Source organism: Oreochromis aureus, linkage group 19 (assembly GCF_013358895.1).
Source record: "Oreochromis aureus strain Israel breed Guangdong linkage group 19, ZZ_aureus, whole genome shotgun sequence".
In the NCBI taxonomy this organism is placed as follows: domain Eukaryota; kingdom Metazoa; phylum Chordata; class Actinopteri; order Cichliformes; family Cichlidae; genus Oreochromis; species Oreochromis aureus.
Genome location: NC_052960.1, coordinates 3,818,329 through 3,841,902, shown reverse-complemented (window position 1 = coordinate 3,841,902; position 23,574 = coordinate 3,818,329). Strand labels below are relative to the sequence as shown.

The following is a 23,574-nucleotide window of genomic DNA, read 5'->3' as shown; positions in this document are numbered from 1 at the left end:
AAAAAAAGAAAAGAAAGAAAGAAAGTTGTGTTTTCAAAATTGGAGTTCAAGTTATTTTTACTTCCAATAGTGTTAACATACTACACAGGTCATGAACAGGATTTTTTACATTTTCATTGCAAGTGGGCTAAAGCAGTTAATTAAAAGTAGTCTAACATAAATGTAAATGCTGTAATTTGATTATTTTAATAAACTATGTAACTTGGATGGATTAGATGCTGGCGCGACCACAGTGCACACGTCTGATGTCCCTCACAGTGGTCCAAGTGTCCGCTCAGGGAGTTTGTGCGTTCGCTCAGACACATGAAAAATTAGAGGGAACATTGGTCAAGATCATTTTAATCTGGGCCTAACCTGAGCCTAACTGGGCCTAACTGGGCTGAAGTTCATTTCCAGCTCCACATTTTCATTCCTGGTTTTATCAAAGTAGATTCGCATGATACACTGCTCAAAATAATCCTTCTTTATCTTTTACCAGGCCTTGGTGCAGTCTCTGTATGAAACAAGCAATTAGAACTCCTCCTCCTTTAACCATACTTGCTTCTAATTGGCTGCCCATTGCACACATAAGGTTTGACTTGCAAGTGGGTGGAGCTACTGTGTCCATCTCAGGGACATCATATAGATACAAGTTTAGAAACAGCACCTGAAACTGTGCGCGGAGAAGAGTCTAAAGCCTGAACGTGTGGCTCTCAGGATTACTTGTACAAAGGCCCGTCATGTAATAATTCAGCCATGTTTAATATGAGCACCTCTCATGGTAAGAACGCCTATGTGAGCGCAAATAAGTCAGGGTGTCGTATCCAATCAATGTGGCGTCTATCGTTAGACAAAAACACGGTCAAACAAACCTGTGCGATAAAGATTCTTTACTTTATCAAATCTATTGCTTAAAATCGCATGTTCCCATTCAGGAGTAAGCATCCTCTGCAGGGGGGCATTAAGGGCAGCCAGCAGATTAGACCCAATCAGAGCCTCTGACTTCATTCACCGTGTCCCACTATTCTGCCGCCACTAACTTCATTATCCACTGAGCTGCCAGATCCAATAACATTAAGCTCTCCACCATGATAAAGCTGACTGAGCCACACAGTGTCCACACACTAATTGCATCCTCCTCTAAATGTCAACCTGGGCCTTAGGGAAGCAGCCAACCAGTCACTTTTCACTGAGGTGTCGGCGAGGTCAGGTCATAACGGAGCACGCTTCTGAATGACTAAAATATTTAAGCGGCAGAGGTGATGATGAAGGAAACGTCAGAGAGAAACTCATTTTCTGGGAACAGTTTTCTGAACATTAAAAAGAGATTTTAAACTACTCGTGTGTGTGTGTGTGTGTGTGTGTGTGTGTGTGTGTGTGTGTGTGTGTGTGTGTCTGTCTCACCGTTGCCACTATCCTCTTGACAGCTGCTGCTGAGAGCTCCTCTCCTTTGGGCTGCTCGACCATCGTGACTCCCAGATACTTGAGCTGGAACGTCATGCCCTCCAGTAGGGTCTCTCTCGTGTCCGTCCAGTTCTCCGGCAGCTCTGCAACATGAGACACACACCAGTGACACTTCTGGTCACCACCATTCCCGGCTGTTTGCACGGCAGGCTGAAAATCACCCCGTCAAACATGTCAGCGCAGCTTGTAGGCTGGCAGGACGTGTCCTTATCACGGGTCTGTACACCCTCCTTTCACAATGGTAAGATTATGCTCTTGTATGGAGTGTATTGCACTTGCTACACTAAGGACCGTGTGCTCAACTTAGGTGAGTAACAAAAAAAGCATCGCCTTCAACCTGACCCTAACGGATCAACGGATTTGTTTTACTAATAACCAAAATCTTAATACCAAGAATAGTTTTTAATTTACAGGCCCTCAAAACTGCACAATTTCATGTCTGCGATGTAGAGGAACAGAAACAAGCACTGGTGCCCTCCATGTTAGAGCTGTTTCCTGATTAAAAAACACTTTGGGCAAACTTTCAGTGGCGTCACCACCATGTGGTGTAGGTGGCTAGTCATAATAAAAGAAAAGGTTTCCTGTTCACCAACATTCAGATAGCAGACTCATGTTCTACCTATGAGTTCTTCTGTGCTTTTTAATATCGTCATATTTTAACACTAATATAACGTAGCTGTGTGATCTTGCAAGACCAGCGGAAGAGCTTTGCAACTGTTGCTTCACTGCCTCAGATTGCAACAGTTTTCTTTTTGCATAAGACGGGATGTCCTCATCTGTGGACTCGCATTCAAATTACATGAAATTAACAGTAGATTAAACGCACAAAATATTCTGTGGGAAGCCACAAGGATGAATGCATTAACTTTATATTATAAAATTATACATCCAGTTTTTGCATCTCATTTTACTTCATCAGTAAACAAAGAAGAAGCAGCTGTCATTTATTTTTAATCATGCAATAAACATATTTCCATTCATAAAGGAAAGGTGGTTTTGGTCTCACTGATACTAGTTTCAGTGTTTCTTTTAGTTTTATCTGATTCAGTGTGTGTCAGGGACAAAACCTGAACAGTTCAGATTAGACATGACAACAAAAACAGCCATTGAAGGCAGCTGACTCGGAGTCATGCAAACGTCCCCAAGCCTCGAGAAACATGTGCACCCATGCGTCCATAAGCTGTCTGTGATGGCACATGTGACCAACATGAGGAAGACTAGAGCTAAAGACACTCTCAGTTAACTGAACTGTTTTTCATACTTTGTTTTGGTGAACTATAATGACCTCTAGTTAAAAAAATAAAAATCTATGTGCTTCATAAGGTGCCCTCCACGCAGGCTTTACCCAGACGTCACTGCTGTCACCCAAACTAAATGGAGTATTTCCATCAGTAAAAATGACTCCATCAGCAAATCTCCTGTTGTTTGGTACATGGGAGAAAAGGGAAACTTCAGACAATGAAACAATGGTGATAAAGTACCTTTCAAAGGAAGAGAGCTTTATCGTGAAGCTGGAAGTGTGTAGAGGAAATGTGGAGCTGCAGTTACTGACAGCCAAAGACTTTAGTTTGTGTTTAATTTGCATGAATCACACATTAGCAAAGCATAACATCAGTTTTTTTTAATTACTCTTCAGTGCATCTGTTCTCTGCTTTCGCACTTCAAATCTCTGCTTCAATATCAGTAAATACACACTATTATACACACAATTAAGCACAGCCTCAGTTTCACAGTTATCCCGTTCTTTCCCATCACCAACCCTTATTCTGTTAAAAACACTGATTACAAAAAACACCAACATTTAAGGGGAAAAACAACATGAGCAGTGCTGTGTAGATCATACATCTCTTGCAGGTTCAAGAGGAAAAACTCGTCGCTCTTTCCTGTTTGCCACATTTCATTTATAATCCTGCCAACTCCTGCCGGTGAAGCTATTCATAAAAGACGGCTCAGGGCGAATTTGTTTTCGTCTTATTGTGCCAGTATGAATAAAGCTTCTGCATCTGGTCAAGTAGTGCCAAATCCCCGACACCTATGTTCAATTTATGCCAGCACATCGCATTAGATACCCAACAAAGGAGAGCAAAACTGAGTAAATTAGAAACCAGCTGCATAAACAGCAGGAACAAAGTTTCTGAATGGAAGTTCACACAAGTAAACAACTGCTGTCACTGTTCAGCCATTTGCTCCAACAATAAACAAGCCGAGCTCTCCTTGAAGCTCGTAAAAGGTTTAGGGCTTGTCTCTGTGTGGTGTGATTGAGTGAGGGGCAGAGGGAATCCATTTCCCCCTTCAAAAGGTCCATCGGAAAACATTATCAACGACAGCACTAACCCAGGGTCTTCAAGGTGATCGGCTGTCAGTGCCACAGTGTTTCTGTCCAAGATGTGCAAACAGGTGTAAGTGGGAAGAGTTTTCTAAGGGCTTCAAATGTACCGTTTGTTAAGCTAACGTTTCTCCTACTGGTATTGGTCTTCTCTAAACGAATTTCACCCAGACTGTGAAAATAAAAATATACAATTCAGCCATTTTTAAGTTGTGCTTATCCACATTAGTTTAAATACAATGGAGAAAAGGGATGGGTGGTGTTAAATACAGTAACACAGACTGTTTGTCTACATGCAGACTAATCGTTACGTGCACTGTCACGCTCTAAAGTCCCAAATGAGCATCAAACATCTTATTAGACATGCAGCATTTAAAGAATTCTGGGCCACACCAATGCTGAAAGTCCCAGTATGGCCTATAACACTGTTATAAACAATAACAAGTCTTAAACTTTACGTCATACTTGCTTTAAACACTTCTATTCCATAAAACTGACACACCAAACCCGATAGGCTGATGGTCGCCAAGAACGCCGATAGCACTGTATCAATATTGTGATTCCAATCATTTAGTACATTCATTTAAATGTAATATAATGCTCTAATTTATTTTTATGTGAGGGGTTTCTTTGAGCCCACTGATCTTAAAAATCACACCAATCCATTAACACTGATGCTGGCGTTTAAAGCAAGCTGCAGTCTAGTCCTGAGCAATAGCTTATGCAACCCAAAGGTCCCTGCATCAGTGCTGATATAGGAAGTGAAGAAGTCAAAACAGGAAACAAAGTGATTGCAAAGGATTATTCAAAGTTTCTACAGAAGGTCATTTCCAAATTTCGCTCTGAGCTGATTTATCATTGAAATGCCAGTAAAGACCAAACCACGCATGAACGACACCAATGACATTACTTTTGGCACGCGGCTCCCTTGGCAAGGGTGTCAGTGGCGAGCGTAAACTGCCAGTTAGGTCGAGACCAGCTGATGGGGCTTTGATCATAAAGCCCATTTCACAAGGCCAACCGCCCGTCCCTGCGTGCCTGAGCCTCCACCACAGGCTGTGGGTGCAGATGGCGACAAAGAAAAGCCCAGGCTGCGGGGGACTTGGCAGCCACTGCGAGACACCGAGGGATGAAGCCAACCGTGGACGGATACCATTAACTATGAAAACGCTGTGAGTTCTTCCCTTGTTGACCAGTGGCTCAATTTTAAACCATGTTGGCTCGAGCCGAACTAAACAGAGAGCGAGACTGGCATTTTTAACCGAAAACACATAGCTGTACAGGACAGGGGTTTAACTGATTTTATAAAACAAAAAAAAAGAAAAAATCTTGTTTATTTTGTTTTCATAATATCATGGAGCAAAAACTGTAACTGATAGAAAAACGTAGTTAATGGCACAACACTAATCATACGATTTTACACTGAAGTGTGAAAGACAAACAATTTTATGTCTTTTCTGAGGAAAATTTTAACTAGTTCCCATTTTGTAAATGTAAATAAGTACTTAATTTAAAAACTGCTGAACAAATACAAAAAGGAGACCATTGATTTCCAAAAAACTATTTCAGTTTTCCAAAGCTTTATGAACACAGTTACTGTAAACAGCAATTTAAGACACCATATAATTTAGGGAACATAAACCATTTGGAAACAGCTGCTAGCCTATAATATTCCTTTGTTCTCCAGCCAAACCAACCCAGTGTGAGTGGTTATGGAGAATGGTTTTTAATGGTCTAAAAGCAGCTTCAACCAGACATTTAAGTAATGGGCGAGTCTGACAGTGAACGCCCCACTCCAAGGTCGAGCTCTTTGAGCTCCTGAGTGTGGGGGGCAGATGAAGCTCTCCTGCTGAGCTGATCCTGCAGTTACATTAGTGCCTGGATAAGAAAAACACTCACTATAATAGAATCTGTGGTGGAGAATCACTAGCTGCTATTCATCATTGAAACCAAGTTACAAGCAGTCTGTGGAGGCCATAAATGTCCATTAGGTGGGGCAGGCGCTCGAGATGTTTGCACACAAATGCAGCATCCAGAGCATCTGTTCTCTCATGTTAATACAGTTTATTTCACTGTTAATCTGAGATGCTGTAATCTCATCCCATATCTGCTGTGCTTGTTTTTGGGTTCGTTTTTCTTTTACTACCCACAGTAAGCTTTTTTTATTCTGCATTATTTTACTGTATAAAGCCACTTTACTGTGCTATATTCTGCTTTTATATGACTAAAATGAATCATCGTTTAATATTTTATTTAAATTTTACTTTTCATTGCATTTTATTTAGGTTTTAAATTATTCCGCTCCATACTGTTTTATATTTAACTTTTTTCCCCCTCGCCTTTCCCTACCTCTCCTCGTCTTTTTCACTCCCAGCTTTCATTTCCTTACATTCCCTCTCCATTCCTTTCCTTTCTTTGCCTCACCTTACCTCTCCTTATCACTCCTCTCTTTTTCTTACCTCATCTCACCTTTCCTGTAATGAATAGAAACACAGGCTTAACCTGCACAGTCATAACATCTCTAACCTTGAATACGTGCTAGTGTTTGTAGAAGAGACAGTGAAGCTTCAGCTGAGAGACTTTCAGTGTTTACACAAAAGCCACGCCGCTGACAGGTCTGCTCCAATGAATTTCAACAAACTGTCAGACGTGCTCAGTAAATGCTCCAAGTGATTCAAGGATGAGGAGAGACGCCAATCACAGAACACGCACAGGCTCTGAAAGGCGAGCCACTGAGCCACGCGTGACCAGCAGTTCACCCTGACTGCAGGGACTCAGGAATCCATTATCGAGGGAGGATCTGGGAGACAAGACTGCACAGATAACAAGCTGAGACATTAAGTTCAGCAGATGAGACAGATGAGAAGCAACGAAACAACAGCTTTCTTCAAAAGCTGGCATGATAGCGGTTCAAATGAGCAACTCTGGAACTGGAGCTATTTTTAGCCTGGTGCATACACCCAGAGTACTACTTTATATGCAATAATAATCCATTTTCATATTGGTCACATTTGCATTAGCACAACTAACACCCCCACCAGCAGCAGCCTCTGTGCAGCTGCGGTGCTGATTAGAGCAAACTTCAAAGGCTTCTCGGCCGGTCAGTGAGAGCTGCTCACGGGCGACACTGCCTGTAAATAAGCCTGAGAGAGCAGGTGATGGAGAGCTGCTGTTAGCTGAGAGGAGGGGGACAGCACAGGTAGAGTCTGTGCTTATCAGCGAGCACGAGGGTCTAATTAAGCAATCTTCTTCAAAGGATGGAGCGGATAAATAAAGCAGGGTGCTACATTTTGGTCAGATGGTCATGTGCTGCTAACACAGCTGGTTCTGTACAAAGGGTATAAGTATAATTAGCTGTCAGTGTGTTTTCTTTATATGTAGCTCTAAGTCACAGAGGTCTAGAGACCAGCCAGTGATCGGGGAATACAAACTCTTCTCTAGTAACCGGTGGCTGCCAGGTAAAAATCTGTATTACCCAGCAAAATGGCGAGTTGATGCTGGAGGTTACTGGGTGTCACTAGATGAAACTGGTCACAAAGACTTGTACAGCACTGCTCTAAAAACCTCCTCCTTGCAATGGCTTTGGTTGCAAGCAGGTTGCAGACAAGTTCGTAGCTTTCATGGAAGCTGTGACTGACTGCAACAAACACACATCAACTAACTCACTGAAGTTACAGTGAAACTGAAAAGTGTGACGCATACTGAAAGCAGAGACCGTTTGCCTTCAAAGTAAAAGTCGCATTAGTAAGACACGGCTTTTACTTTCACGGAGAACAGTCTCCATTTTCAGTATGTCTTTTGTGCAATCTGCCTGCAACCAAAGCAATCACGAAGCAGATTTTAGAGCTTCTTTTCAACAGATTTCACCCAGCAACCACTCACCAACCAGTCCGGGAATGCACTTTTTCCCAGTGGCCTGTGGTTGTCAGTTTGTTGATGTCTAGGCCTGTGTGACTGAGATGTAGTCATACATTATGTTAAATGTTTTGTCGGGGGGGGGGGGAAAGCATCATATCAGAGTTTTATCATGTGTTTACATCATCTGCAGAGTTCACATTATAGGGAACAAAGACTGGGAAATCTCAGCACATGAATGGAAATCGGCTTGTGCTGTGACTTACAGTTACACTTTAACTGATTCATTCATTTGAATATCACTCCTCCGAAGTTAAATCATTACAATAGAAATACACCAGACACGTGCAGCAAATGCATACCAAGGAACTCTTTGATTGATTGTCATAAAAACACACAGCTCATTTTTCCTGCTGCACTGAACAAAGTTATCCTTGGAAATAAAACATGTTTAAGTTTTGATACGACAAAGGTATCACAGACTCGTAATAACCCCTGATAAAGGAGCCTCTGACAGTCAGTCAATGAGGTGTATACAGCCCGTAATCGCACAGTTCACTCCGCCAATCAAATCCTGCTGCCATCCCCTCCGTCTCCTCCTGCCTTGGACAAGTTTCAACACTCCCAGCAGCAGAAGAGGTGAACCAGGAAAAATGTACTGCTGCTTCATCGCTCAACTGCTGATGTGAAAAACCTCTAAAAAAAAATAAATAAATAAATAAATAAAAAACCAACAGCTCCCAGTAAACTGAGAAGAACAAAATGCGTGTGACATTTGGATCAAATGTTCCTGTAACTGACTGTGATAACGGGTCATTAAAGTGATGAGATTTCTGCACAAAGAGCCTCTCTGACGCGTTTCGCAATGTATGACAATGTCAGATTGTGTTCAGCTCACACTTCAAGCTCCTGAAATCTGTGGTTATTTCACTGAATTTCAGTTTTATAGCTAGTCTGCATATCAAAAACTGGAGCACAGAAAGAATTATTCATGACTGGGTCTTTGTCACGTCTTACAACCTTTTCCATCACCTCTGTTATTTTACTTTCTCTAATATCTAAAAGCTGAATAATCTTCCATTTATCCATCCATCCACCTTCTGCCGCTTATTCCCAGTCCAGGTTGCAGCACTGGCAGTCTAAGCAGAGACGCCCACACATCTCTTTCCCAGAACACACCGTCCAGCTCTTCTGGTGAAACCCTGAGGCTTTCCCAATCTCACCAGTGTGAACATGCCCAAAACACCTCACCTACAAGGCACCCAGGAGGCACCTTAGTCAGACGCCCGAACCAACTCAACTCCTTTGATGAGGAGAAGAACTGGCTCTACTCTCAGCCCCTCCTTAATGGTTTCAGAGGAAGCTCATCTTTGCTGCTTGTCTCTGTAATGCTTATTCTTTTGGTCATTTCCCACAGCTCATGGCCATCAGGGGAAGGAAATCAGATCAACCAGTAACATAAATAGCATCACATTTACACTCAGCTCTCTCTTCAAAACAATTAGAGACGTTACACTAATCCTTCTGCCAGTTCCTGCTCCAGTCTCCTCTACCCGGGACAAGGAACTCATTCCCATACTTTTCCAGCCTATTCCAGATAATCTTTGTCCAAATTCATTTATAAACATGCAGCTTTTTTCCCTCCATGTTTTACTCCAAGCAAACCAAAATGTATCACTATAAGCCATGAGGGGACGTCCAGTCGTCTTACAGTCTGGGGACAGCAGCAGCAAAAGTAAAAACAGGAAGAAGCCGCTCTGTTCTAAACCAGTGAGCCCCCACTTACTTTTACAGCTATTTGCTACAGTTTTTGTACTGTGCACATATACTGTACTCATATCAGAGTAGACATATCCCAGGAAGCAATGGATACATGGCAAGAGCAAGGTGATTAGTTTAAACTTGCAGAGTACACCTGGTGGTTGGGTCAGATGAAGGTTAAATCATGTACAATCACCTGGCTTCAACGAGTTGGTCTCAGTCTGGTTGATTTGGTCCACACCTGAGTGCGATTACTGTGTTCACACCTGCATAAACAAACTCACTGGGGAGGGAGATCCATTTAAACTAACAAAACATCGCAGGTGCAAAAACACTCTAAAAATAGCGTTAACCTATAACCTACCTACCTTCCTGACATTAAAAACTGTTAGGACTGCAATGCTGAATCACAATATCAACGTACACACACTAGCAGGTACATCTATGGTATCAATCTGAAACTCCTACATCGCCTTGTTCTCGAGTTATCACATTCACAAACTTGGGTGTCCACGCTCCCCTCATGACCGCCGCATGTCCAATACCCCATCAGCCTTTTACAGCTAAGGAGTAAAAACAAAATAAGAGCACATGAATGGCAAACTGCAGGTTAAATTAGGACTGGTAATGTATTTATACACTATGTCTCGGCTCAAATTTTAAGATTAGGTCTGAGGGGCTAAACAAACATGTTATTAGTGAGATATGGCAATAAGGCCCAGCTGCAGCTGTCCATCTCCTCTAGTGCTAAAAGGCAGAAAGCATAATGTTGATGGTCTTAGCCGCTACTTTAAGATTCGATCATTACCCAGAAATTTTCATGAAGTTTTAATGAAGCTAAAACTACAGAGGGAGATGGGTCCTTTTGATGCAACAAGAGATTAGGAGAGGCAAGACGGCACAGAAGTCTCGGGAATTATAATCAAAGGGATTTGGGCGATGAGCCTGTGCAGAAGTGGTAAAGCAGTGGTGATGGTGGCGAGTATTTTGGTCAAAGCCAACACAGAGGAAGGTCGGAAAGGAAGAGTATCACTCTGCTCTATTTTCAGATGGACAGAGGGTGACAAAGGACAGACGGAGGCATGGAGACATTTTAAGACAAATAAAGACTGAAGAAGATGAAAGAGAAAGGGGAAGTGAAATATTTGTAAAATATTTTTAAAACAAGTTAAAAATCTGCAAATGAAGGCAGCAGACACACGCAAGTGCCGCCTTTGTACAACAAATGTAATGGACAATTAGGGAGATGCAACAGTTTAATCACTGTGGAAACAGCAGGAGCACTCCGCTGTGCCGCAAGTGCAGACTAAATAATGCAGTTCATACTGTGGAGCTCCCAGAGAGGGAGAGAGACGCAGCCATACAGGCACAAAAAAACACAAATCACCACCAGAGCCATGCTGTCAACCGAGTCATTTTGTCACTGCGATCTATTCTGCTTCCAGCTGACATTAATAGCGTTTCTCTGCTTGAAAATGGATGAAAGCTCATCTCCAAATACAAAACATGATTGCACAAGTGCTGAGAACAAATAAAAGATAAATAACAGTAACAGTCTTTTCAGCCCGAGGGACACATGATTTGTGTTTGGCCCCGACAGCTTTATTAAGGAGGGCGGCCACAAAATTGGTCCCCCTCGCCTGCGACGTCAAATCAGCTGCTAAGAATCATGGTATTATTGTTCGGAAACATTTCAACTTACATCTGTAAGCTCATCCAGTCTGGTTTGTTTTATCAAAAAAAACTGCAGAATTCAAGCCTTTACCATCAGCCTGTAACTTGGAACACACACATGTAATTTTCTTCCTCCTAGATTACTGTGAGCTATTTTTCACACGAACTGGTCCAGACGACAGCAGCAAGGCCGCCAAATTCTGCGATCCAAAGTATCCACATTCCAGCTCAGGTCGCACACCCTCAAGGCGATGCTTGCAATGCCATTTAAAATAACTCTCTGTCGAATTTTTTACAGAACTTCACACGTAACTCAACAACAATGTGAGCTGGCTTTGTGAGTCACAAGCGGTGGGCAAAGGATAGCAATGTTGCTGTTGCTATGGAGCACTTTGTTAACATCGACCATGTCTGTGAGGTCATCTTTGTTGTGGTTGTATTTATCTGAAATGAATACAGAGAATTTCCAAACGGATAATAAACACTACTAACTCACTCTCTAACCAGGTAGCCTGTGATTACACATCAGCCCTACGCTTGATTCCCTTCACCGGCTTCCAGTGAAATTTAGAAAGTGTTTTACAATTTTAATAGAAGTACATACAAATGGCTGCACTCCTGCTTACAGACTACTGTAGTCAGCCTCTCTGGCCATGGGATCAGAGCTTTTTCACACTAAAGGTTCACACTAAATGCCTGAATGAAACTATATATAAGAATGTATGCCTGAATCGGTGTTTGTATCTACTCTAGGTTTTACAAAATGCTATACAGATAAAGTTACTTTAACTTTGGTGTGACTGAGTCAGTCAACGCTGGGAGTTAATGTTCCAACAGGATGTGGGAAAATCCTTTTATATTCCCGTTATTGACATCATCCAACAACTGAAAGTTGTTCGCATGTGAGTAATCTGTTGTAGTGTCAAAACACTCAGATGCAACAGTTACTTATTCCCCCATGTTTGCTATGAATCATTACTTCAGATTGCAGAAATTGGGGAAGGGCAACTAGCAGCCAGTGTGACACAGTTTGGTTTGACACAAGCAGAGATAAAGATGTCACCACCAAAGCAGAGTGCACGGGTCGAGCCTGCAGCATTGACAGTTTGCTCCTTTGTTAGGATCAGAAAGTAGCTTCACAGCACTGAGAACTCTCTGCATGGTGCCGCATGAGAGGAAAGGATCCCAGTGCACACGTCTGTAACCTCTGGATGCAAACTGAATGACTCATTGTTTTTGGCTTGGCTGGGCACGCTCCGGCACACCTGCATATCTTCTCATGAGCAAAATGGGAAATTCAATCTTCTCTGCAGTTTCAACTGGTTTAAAAACACATTTTATGGCCACACAGAGGAATCTGCACAGGAAAAAAATAAATAAATAAAAATCTGGCAACCCACAGGGTTTCAGGTCTTGCTTTGGTTGGAGATGTGCGTCACTCTGGGATACTGGGAAAGGCTGCACTGCCTGGCTGCCTTTCATATGGTCCTCCCAGACAATCAGGGTTTAACAGAGGTGCTGTTAAACACCACTGCTCTACAGACAGCGAGGGAAGTCAAAGCCAGCTGTCAACCCAAACAAACTGGCACAGACGTCTGCTGCAAAATGTCAGGGAGCATTTACACCACCATGATTAACATGATTCTGTACAACAAATTAAATAAAAAGGGCCAAACACAGCAGTTTAACAGTCAGATTCAATCTTCAAAGCCCATTTATTCACACGCATGATGAAAATTTATAAAAACATCACATGCAGACTGCACATGGACTGACTTTAAAAAACACACACTACAGCCTGTCACCACGATGTGCCTCATTTACACATAGTCATGTTTATAGTTTTAAGATCTGCAGGAATAATAAAAAATAGCCATTAATCAAAGCACATATACTGTGGTGTCCTCAATGAAAGCACACGGCCTGTAGTGACTTATTAAATAAACGCAAATCCACTGACATATTTTATTTGCCAAATATTTTATACCAAAAAAAGAAAAATAACATCCAGTTTCTCATCTCCCAGATAAACTACAAATCCACAATTTCTGCAGTAGTACTTGTTCTCTTCTGTAGCTTCGGTGAGCTCACTGCAGAGTACATTCAACTGCAGGTCGTCTCTGGAGAACAAGCTGAATAAATGTCACAAAGCGCCACAGGAACAACCCGGGCCTCCAAGCCAGCCAACAGGAAAAAGAGATGGGAAGCGCAGGTACACGCTGATTAGCAGCGCCTTACTAAATTAGACAGAGGACTGTCCATGAGTGAATCAATCGCAGGTGGCATCATTTATTATTTAAGTGGTGGGTGAATAGCACTATATTAACTGGTTGCACTTAATCCCCCTACCTACAGAGCACATCCCTCAATCCCATCTCTGATCCTTTGGGTCCTCCAGGTTGCGGTGTGGGTCCTCCAAGAATCAAGCTTAACCCTCAAACTGTTCCTGAGCAGCTTCTGCTGAGTCAAAGCTGCATCAGGAGACCAAGGTCATTGGGGAGTAACATCGCCATAAGACTGGGTCAGTTTACCATTCTAAACTGGCTGAAACATGTCAAAGTAAGAGCTGCATGAATGCCAGGACCAGCTTCCTCTGTGCAGCTTTGAATAATAGCAAAGTGATTAATATTCACTGTTTTACTTAAAGTAAAAAATTCAAAAATGCCTCACCATCTCATGCATTAATACCTGTGCTCCAATTACAAAATCTTAAACTTGTGAGAAAATAGTGTAACATGGATCCTTTGACACCTCAAGTGACCCATACCTGTTGTGAGATGACCTTTTTTTTTTTATCTCACAGCAACAAGACGCGTGCAAAAAAAGCCCAATTCCAGCATTATTAGATTCCGATCAGGACTTTCTGGGCTAATTTAGAAACTGCTGACTCACGCGAGGAAAGACGCCTGAAGCTACAAACAGAGACAAAAGCCCAGAGCTTGTTGAGAAAGAAACACTCAACTTCTAAGTGTGCCCCCCCCCCCCCAAAAAAAAAGTTCTACATCTAAGCCAATATGTTTTGTTCAGCCTTTTGATTCCAAGCGTAGAGTAAAACCATTGCTCACAGAGCTGGGCGTTATGGGAAAAGGCTGAGAGGGAGCATTGTTAAGAAAAGAAAGACTGAGTGTTAGTCAAAGGGAAAAACTGTGTTAGTCCACATGGGACAATTATCATTGTCCGTCCCGGCCGCGTACAAAAACTGATCCGCTACTATTGTCCCGTCTTCCTTTGAGCTCCAGCTTCAGTGGAAACTGTTTAACAAATGACTGAAAACCCAGGTCAAAGACTATGTGACATCCACAAATAAAACCATTAAGCACAAATGACCACAGAGGCATAAACAGACCAGTTCACTAAGGGAGCAATCGATACGAAACGGGATCAAATGAACAGTCAGCGAGGATCCATTTAGCCCATCAGCATGTGACCTCGTCTGTCTCAGTCCCTGAGCTTCAAGAGGCTTCTCTACTTTCATCCTCTAAACCTGCAGGTTAATCATAATAATCATAATCAATATCAGACAGCGCACGTGTTGCATGAGCGTGCAGCCATCAGCGTTTAATTTTCAGGCCCATCTGAAACAACGTTCAGTGTGAAGAGAAGGATTTGCAGAAAATAAGAGTCTTATAGTTGATGCCTTAACATTGAGACACATGTCACTCAGTATTGGCCAAATCCACTCAATGAAGGAAAGTGAGGAGATGAGAGGAGAAATGAAAGGTCATGCCAGTCAGGGATTACAGCGGATGACCAGCTGAGGCCAGAATGTACTCTCAGCGGGAATCTGGGTTATGAAAGTGATCCTTAAAGCGCTCTGCGCGGAGTCACGGCTAACAGGAGCGGCTGCACTCCAACACAGCTCAAATCATTCTCACTGAAAGCGATGCAGTCTCCACAAAATCGAGGGATGCACGGTGCATCTTGTAGTCTATGCAGATAAATATACCACCAAATCTCTAAATTATTAAAGACAGGTTGCTCTTACATCAGGCATGTTAAAAATCCTTGAAAAACTGGTGAGGTGAGAAATTTGAAGGAAAACAGAGTGTGCCTGACCCCTACATACACTACACATACACTAAGCTAATGTTACTTGATTTTTCTTGTGCGAGTTCAGCCTCATATTTCAACCAACAGGTCTTTAGAACAACTTTGTGGACTGGATTCTTGGCTTCCTCATAAATTGAAGTTTTCTCCTCACAAGGATTCATTTTTATCTCATTTGCGCACAAATGAGCCCGAGCAGGTATGAAAACAGGCCTATGTTAAAATGGACTCATTCAAATAAACATATCCAAATAAAAAGATATAACCACTGCATTTAGAAAATGCTCTCATACACTAAAGATCACGTGCATTAAAGGTGTGATATTGGAATGTGCAATCATTTATTCATAACTGAACTTTGAAGCAAACTGGAGCTGTGTTTAAAAGGACGCCAGCATCTCAAGATTCAAAAACCATGATTATCTTATTTTATTGTGCTTCTATCGAGTCTGTTTTGTCTGCCTTGGTGTTGTGGTTTGGACACTTATCTGTAAAGAACAGAAACTTCCCAGCCGACAGTTTCAGCAGTTGGTTAGATTGATTGCACTCTACTCCTTTGCATAGAGTTTCAGTTTCTTTTTTCTTGCTTAGGGCTCATAGCACCAAAGTGCAGGCAGCTTTTTCCCAGTAGCTCTCACTCAAAAGAACAGGTTGGAGGTTTTATATCCAACAACAATGTGCTGTAATTGTTTTGAAAAACCTAGGTGTGGGATGGATGGCTCATCCACAGCAAAACAACAGAGTAAGATAATCGAGTAAAGTCTGCCTAAAGTGCAGATGGATGTTTGTCTCTTTTAAAACACGTCAGCATTTTACACCCGGGACCACAGATCTACACCATGACCCTGAAATTTAAGCAGTATGCAGGTCAACCCCTCTACAAGTGTACTCGCTGCACTTCGACTCCAGTGCATTTGGGTGTTTCTTTGCAGATTTCTTTCAATTTCTGGCACCAACACAGAAACGCAGATCCAAGCAGGACTGAGCAATCCTGAGGCGTTTTCACCACAGCAACAGTTTTCCAAAAAGTTTAGATTTAATAAAAGGTCACAGTTATAAACCAAAGATATAAACCAAACAGATCCAATGAATCTGCGAAAACCTGAACCCCACATGTGCCTTAAACTAAAGCAACAGTCAAACCAAAGCAAATGATAACTAATCTTAAAGACATGAGCCTCCCAGGAGGAACGAGACAAATCTTGGGAAGAAACAAGTTCATACAGATGCAAAGCAGGTGAAGTAATTTCCTTTATGAGCCTTGGATTGTTAACCAGTAAGAAAAATTCAGGTTCAGCAGCCAAACTGGACATGAGGCCGAGGACCACGGGACAGAATAGTGACTCTTTAGATTTTGGACTGCTGGGTGGACAAAACAAGTCATTTAAAAACACTCTGATGGAAGAATGTAATTATTCACTGCCCAGTGTTTCCTCCAGGACAGCTCTGACAGGTAAAGCCAAGAAAAGTTCAGGGCTGCAGTGTTGTGTGAAAATAGCTTCACATTCATAAATAATCCTCTTTGCAGTCTCACAGACTTCATATATAGAATGAGTTAATGGTAAAGAGGAAGCGTGAAATTTGAGGATTGTGCTGATGCTGAACAGGGATGGAGGGGGTGGGGAAAGGCAGGGTGTTTGATTCCTTCCTCCTGGCTGAACACTCAAACGAGATCCATAAATCATTACAGATACACTCAGTCAAGTTACAGAAAGGAGGACTGTCTCTACTGTAGGTGCACAGTAATGCTTGAGGACTCGAGTAGCTATTTAAGTATTACTGACACCGTTGCTCGACAGATTAAATAGAAGGAGCTGTAACTGTGGACTGGAAGACTAAACTGCTAACAAAGAAAAGGCTATCCAAATACACTTAATTGGTATTGTAGGCTCTCTTCTTGCCTCAAGTGGTGTTTATTAAGCACCAACAGGGCCTACTAACATTGAACCAAAGCAACACTGACCATATGTCTAGACATATGGCTAAAGGAGATTACATGAACTATTTCTTTCCTCCAAGTCATGCTGTTTAGACCCAGACGTCCTTACTGGTGTCTCGGAATGACAGAGTAAAGTGGAAGCAGCCTGCACTGTGAAAAGCAGGTGTAAATGTGTTACATCCTATTATTTAAAATAGAACATGAAACAAAAGACAGAGTTAGTGACTCAAGACTTCATTTTCTAGCTTTTCCGCCATAAATAGATTTATGCTTTCAATTAAAACACACACTTTGGAGAACTAAAAGTGGTTAGTCCAAAATAACACCACATACAAAAAGTTCTACTTTTCTGATCACAAACTCAAACCAGCCGGCTTCACCAGCACTAAATATCATGTTTAAGTCCAATAATTTATCTTCATCTATTTCCCTGACAGCATCTATTTTTAAAATCATTCTCTGGGAGAAACAGTGACGAAGCATAGCTGTGCAGCTCTACCAGCAAATGCTCACACATGACCAAACACAGAAGCAGCTTATAGATACAGATAACAGGGCTGTAAATCAGTAAGGACTTTACACTCCATAAAGGAAGCCAGCAGGATGTGATCTCTATTACAGCCTGGCAGATACTTTTGGATGACTTTGCATAGGGGACATGGCACCGGGTGACCAGGGCCAGAGCAGGGATGATGGTACTTTTACAGTTTATGGAAACAGCTCGCCAGGTTTGGCTGATAACTTGGCGCACCACCCTCTTACATAAACATGGGTGGTGTCTGAGGTCATGCCTTTACTCACCACACCCAATACAGACAATTATATATTGATCACTAAAATATGTTTAAAACCACTTTTGGACACTGATTAATGAGTCAGTATCTTGTATTGCGTTAGCAGCAATAACTTGAAAATCTCTTTCAGCATGGCCGAAGAAGAAAAGAATCAGGGTGCTGCAATGGCCCAGCAAAGTCCAGACCTAAACCTGGCTACACTCACACTGGTTAGAGACCCTGTTACAACCAGGATTATTGTGACATGTGGAATAAACTTCTGATCACATTGCCTTTTAAATGGTTGTTTTAAAGACAGGCATGTCAGGTGCTGTCTTCAATCCTATTTTGATGCATAAAGTCGGCAATAAATTGGCAACAAGACAGTCTCGTATCAGTCTGTGATTAAATGCAATTGCATGCAATCTGCTTGCAATAACACAACGATTAACTAGCCTGTTACCATCTGCATAAACAAAAACTCATATTATTTTATAAATTCTGTATTCACAGTCCAGACAGAACCTCGGAGATCTGAAAAAATAAATAAATTCCTCCGCAGTTAGATGCAAACCTTTACTGATCCATCTTAGAGGGATTGCAGTCGTTCAAGTCAGACCGCACTTCTTTGGAGACAGGTTGTCTCTCACTAGGAGAGATTTACAAAAGTTTCTAGGTTGCCCATTTGGTTGCCATAACTACTTGTAAGTGTAGAGAAAAAAATTCAGTGCAATCATCAGTCACAATGAAGTTGATGTGAGAGACTGATAAACTCCAACAGAAAGCAACTACTTCAAGTTGTTCCTGCTTTATGTGGATCTACAAGCAACTGACTCATGAGTCGAGCGGCTTCCTCAAACTAACAAGGCAGCTGACATCAACCCGAAAAAAAAAACAGTTTAACATGCAGTACTGCTATCTGAAAAAGGTGTAGAAATACACATCATGAAAACTTTGATCAACATCAACTTTGGTTTACACATAAAGGTCTTAAATGAAACGTAGTCCACACTCTCACACACAAGTCTGGTCAACTCAGACATTCGGTAATCTAGCGGTTTCAGTATTAATAACCTCAGAGGAGACAACCTCTTGACCATGAGAAGAAAATGTCGTATAGGTTGTAAACGACACCTAGTCGTATAGGTGGGGATTTCCTGTCTCACTCACACATGCTTTCGTGACCTAAAAAGATGTCTAATGTTACATACCACTCCACCATCTATCTGGAAAAAAATCCAAACTATGTGGATGTAATGAGAGGGCAGCGCAGGAAAGCATTTTCAGCCAAAAAAGAAAGCATGCTCTTTAAAGTTATGCAGGAAACGAGTGCAAAAAGCAGGGCAAAGGGAACGAAGCAAGCACTGACGTCAGGCTATTCTAAAAGCCTGACAAACAGCAAGCATTCAAAGATACGGGAGCTTAATGAAAACAATAACAGCACCTGTTATGATCTACCACTGACAGTAGGAGAAGAGGAATGCAGTGTTGATGCATACCAATGCTGTGAATAGGCTGCTCTGACAAGGCCAAGCCCACAGACAGGAGGAACAAGACTGTAAAAAGGCAAAACTTTGCCCCTAATTGCATATAAAGACTGAAATGTTGTGCCTTTAAGGCAATACAATCCAAGCCAGAGGGCACGAGATTAAGTGAACCTTTAATTCTTACCCTGCATTAATGTCATTTTTAAAAACAGGGTACACTTTAGAGAAGCTATCGACACCACAGGATGACACAAGTTGCTTTTTACTCACAGCACCAAAACAGCCAAGTGTAAGATTATATTAACAGATTGGAAAAAAAGGGGAAGGTGACGCATTGTTTGATCATACACAAAAACAGGAACCCCAAATAAAACGGTAATGTGGGTGAAAGAATCAAACCTTATAAACAGCTGCTCCAAAAAGGCTGACTACACTGTGTGAGAAATGCCTTCAACTTAACACAAAGTTTAAAGTATACTTACTTATGTTCAGGGTTTTTTCTTTTTAACCACACTAATGAGTAAAGATACACATACTTGTTTCTAAAAATGTAACATATGCATTAGTAAGAACAAAGACCTGTGGTTTGAACTCTTACCTTCAAAATCTTAATTTAGCAGCGTTATTATTTTGGTACGTATTGTGTTTAGATTTTGAGTTCGGTGGATATCTAATTTGGTTTCCAGTGTTTGTGTGGTTGAAAACAGCGCAGTAACAGCCCTCCATGACCGAGTCTCTTGTAGTGATTAAAGATCTAAATCGGTGGTGCTGTTCAGACAGCTGTACAGTATATGGGGTACATCAACGTGACAGAAACTGAGATCTTGAGACTTATCTGGATGCGGTTTCTGGTGTTTGTGTATCCAAGAACAGTGTACAGTTTGAAGGCTCCATAGTGATTAATAACTTCAGGTGAGTGCTCAGATGTTAATAAAAGGTTTCCATGTGGTGTATGGGACACATTAAAGCGACAAAACTTGATGTGAATTGACAGAAATACATGTTGGGCGAGATAAATGAAACCAATTTTGCTTTGGTCGTATATTCACTTCAAACTGGGTGGTGGCTGTGAACATCAGGTTTGATCTTCTAACACTATCTAACATCATTAAAGAAGAGCAAGCTCACGGTTTGTCATGCACAGACAGGAAAAAATAAGAAGGTGTCGTGGTAGGTTTCAAAAATAATTTTACTGGATTCCAGATATAGGTTGCAGTCCTCCTCTTTGGCTGTTAGAAGCGATAAGCACTCCAGCGACTGCATTCACAAACAATACTCTCACTGTGCGGTGTATGGGGCAGATTCAAGCAAACAAAAACAAAGATGTCTGTCTCTTAACACAAACACACAAACTAGAAATTATGCTAAGATATTTTGAGTTTATGAGCTTATTCCTTTTTGTATTAAAGAATTTTTTTTATTTCACTCCTATTTTGTAGATTAAGCAAGTATAATTTCACAGTACCCATTTATATTGTATGCATCTGCTATAACCTGCAACTGCTGATTGATATTGTTGCATTCAGAGTTACAGTATACTAACTCTGGAGTATGGACACTGGCTAAAATATTACGCCCACTTTATATCTATTATATTTTCTGTTTGTTTCATTATGTTTACAGTTCAGTTGCTCAATGTGGGGTTTATTTACTGTCATGTTAGAACAGTAAAGCTGTAAAGCAAGGGGCTAGGTTAATGACTATCAGTGTGGTAGCAACGATAGGAAAGTGCAGAGCTCGCTGAGAGTGGGTAATCACTCACCGAGACAAGAGTGATAAATAATGATTATATTTAAATATCAGTAATTACAGTATTTAATGTGAGATGCTTAGCTGGTGCCATAAACTCAGTTCCTGGTCCCACAGGAAAGACAGGATTACGCAGCATTATACTAAAAGCAAGGCACACTGATAGGTGTTCAAATATAATTATATTCAAAAAACATTTTAAGACAGAAGCGATCACGCCTAAAGGATGAGCCCAGTATCATGATGTAGGCAAAAAAAAGTGTTAGAACTTATTTAAGCTGCTGCCAGTCCCACATGGTGAAATTAGACTTGAAGGTTCACAATCCCTCCAGACAAATCCTAACAAGAACTAGCTAACTTCCCAGAATTCAATAAATGATGTAGCTTTCTTAAATACATGAACAAATCATACTGTAAATGGGAGAGTAGATAACGGAGCTAATATCTCAACCTGTGGATCAACTCAGACTCCACCAGCTTAAAGTATAGTTTTTACCTGTAGTCCTTCATTTGCTCAGTTTAGGGGCACCTGAACCAGCACTCCACCTGCTCCAGGTTCTGGTTAGAGTGACCTTCCAGCTCACAACAGATCTTCAAAGAAGAGCAAGGACTACTATCTCCAGCTGTTGTTCCGGACGGTGGAGCTAGAGTCTGTCGAACCACAGGCCAAGTCTAACAATAGTGAGTAGTTTACTGATGCAGACCTGAATTTTATCATATATATGTAAGATGTAGCTGTACATCCAGCATTTTGTGTATTTTACACCACAGTGACCGAAAGTAATCAAGGATTTCTAACAAAGTTCTTGGTTTCAGGATTACTTTATTCTGTCATGTCTACAAATATAATGCATTTAAACCAATTTCATGGTGTGATCATTTGCTTATCATTTCTACACCTCTGTAAGACCGTTAAAATCTTAAAGCATTAAAAGGGACTCATCAGGAGTTCTGCCAACTTTTCCCATTTTTAAAAACATCGAGATAAAACTCGAAACCTCTGAAAAAGACTCAGAGGTGAGACCTCTGCCACAGATTTCACATGCAGGGGAAACTCCATTATCAGCTGAGCTGATCGATTATTCATCGGACGGGTATGCGTAGCTGCTGCCGGGTCCCATGTGGAAGGACCCTGCTGATTATGCATCACTCCCAAAACAAAGCATCGATTGGTCTGGCACGTGTAAGCACGGTCAAGCCAACAGCTCCATTGTCTGTGAAACAAAATTAAAAAAAAGCCAGAGAGGCATGGGGAGCAGGGGGTACCCCCCACTCTTTGTGCAAGGCAGCTGAGCATGCATGCGATGATTGCAGAGCATCATCATCATGGTGCATCCTAAAGACACCTCCATGGTGTTTGAAGAATCCCCCCCTTAACACAGCCTCTTCATTTTTGTGTTTCCCGGTGTGCATCGCCTAGCAACAGAGTGAGTTGCAGGGCTTGTAAAGGCTTGCCAGGAAGGAGAACGCTCATCTCTCCGTGCCTGCTCCTGCCTCCTTAAAGTCCAGATTACAGTGTTTTAGCTCCCACCGAGCCTCTCCTGCACGTTTCCGAGCGCGTCTGAGCGACGTGGCGGAAAAACAGCAGCACTCCTCAAACTTTTGTCATGTCTCGTCTGCGCTCCTCTTCCAAAATAAACTCAGCGGAGTGGGCAGGGAGCCGGCGTGGAGGCTGAACTTGTTACTCCGAGCCACACAGGGAGTCAGTTTACGAGCTCCTGTCAGTTTCAGTGTCAAGTTCAAACCCCTCACTAAACGTTTCCGACCTGATGTGAAACTATTCGGGTTGCTAGGTGTTCACGCCACTACGACAACTGTAGCTAGGTAACGCTCGGAGACCACCGGTTGTACAGTTAGCTACTTGTGGAGGCTAGCTCCTCTTAGCCAAGTTAGCTTTAGTGTAGCCAAATTAGCACCAGCTACTGGATAACACATGAGTGCAATGAGACGGCGAATACTTACTTTTATGTCTGCCCGCACCCCAGGACTGTTTGGCGATGCTGGGGCTCCGTATAATTGCCCTTCCGGCGGATTTCAAAGCGTCCATATCGTAATCCAAAAGTGGGGCAAAGAGCCCGACGAGCGCCTGTGTGTGCGTGTCGAAACACCCCGCTCGGTTTACAACAAACCTCTGTCGTTTAAACTTTGTTTCAGCTGTTCTTCTCTCCCCTCCTTCGTACGACTAGCTCTCAGCCGACGGTAAATTACCATGTTCGTCCCCCTGGGCGGTGTTAGTATGTAAATTAACCGGATAAGGTGCGTGACGCCCGCTTGTGGAGTCACGCGAGTGGGAGAGGTAGTAACAGTAGCCGCGGCGGCGCTGGCAGCCCGGACGGGCGGTGCTAGTGTTATTCTTGTTAATAACGCCCTCTAAGACCCGCCCTACAGTTTCTACTGTCCCCCCCGCGTCTTCTGCGATGACTGATGTGATCCTTCGATCGCCGGCTGCTCATAAAGGGGGTTCAAAAATATGGTTAGGGGGCCAGAAGCGGCCGTCAAAGGCTCCAACCCAGCCCACAG

The 23,574-nt window shown here is 42.2% G+C and overlaps 1 protein-coding gene across 2 annotated transcripts in view; it reads right to left on the bottom strand.

Moving 5' to 3' along the window:
- ldlrap1b (low density lipoprotein receptor adaptor protein 1b) overlaps positions 1-23,477 on the bottom strand; it is a 48,378-nt gene extending 24,901 nt beyond the window's left edge. For both annotated transcript variants that reach the window (XM_031728108.2, XM_031728109.2), the window contains exons 1-2: positions 23,017-23,477; positions 1,384-1,526 (exon numbers count right to left, since the gene is read on the bottom strand). In XM_031728108.2, coding sequence (XP_031583968.1) covers positions 1,384-1,526; positions 23,017-23,101 — 228 coding nt within the window. In that variant the 5' untranslated portion in view covers positions 23,102-23,477. The remainder of the gene's footprint in view (positions 1-1,383; positions 1,527-23,016) is intronic.
- Between the last annotated feature and the right edge of the window lie 97 nt (positions 23,478-23,574).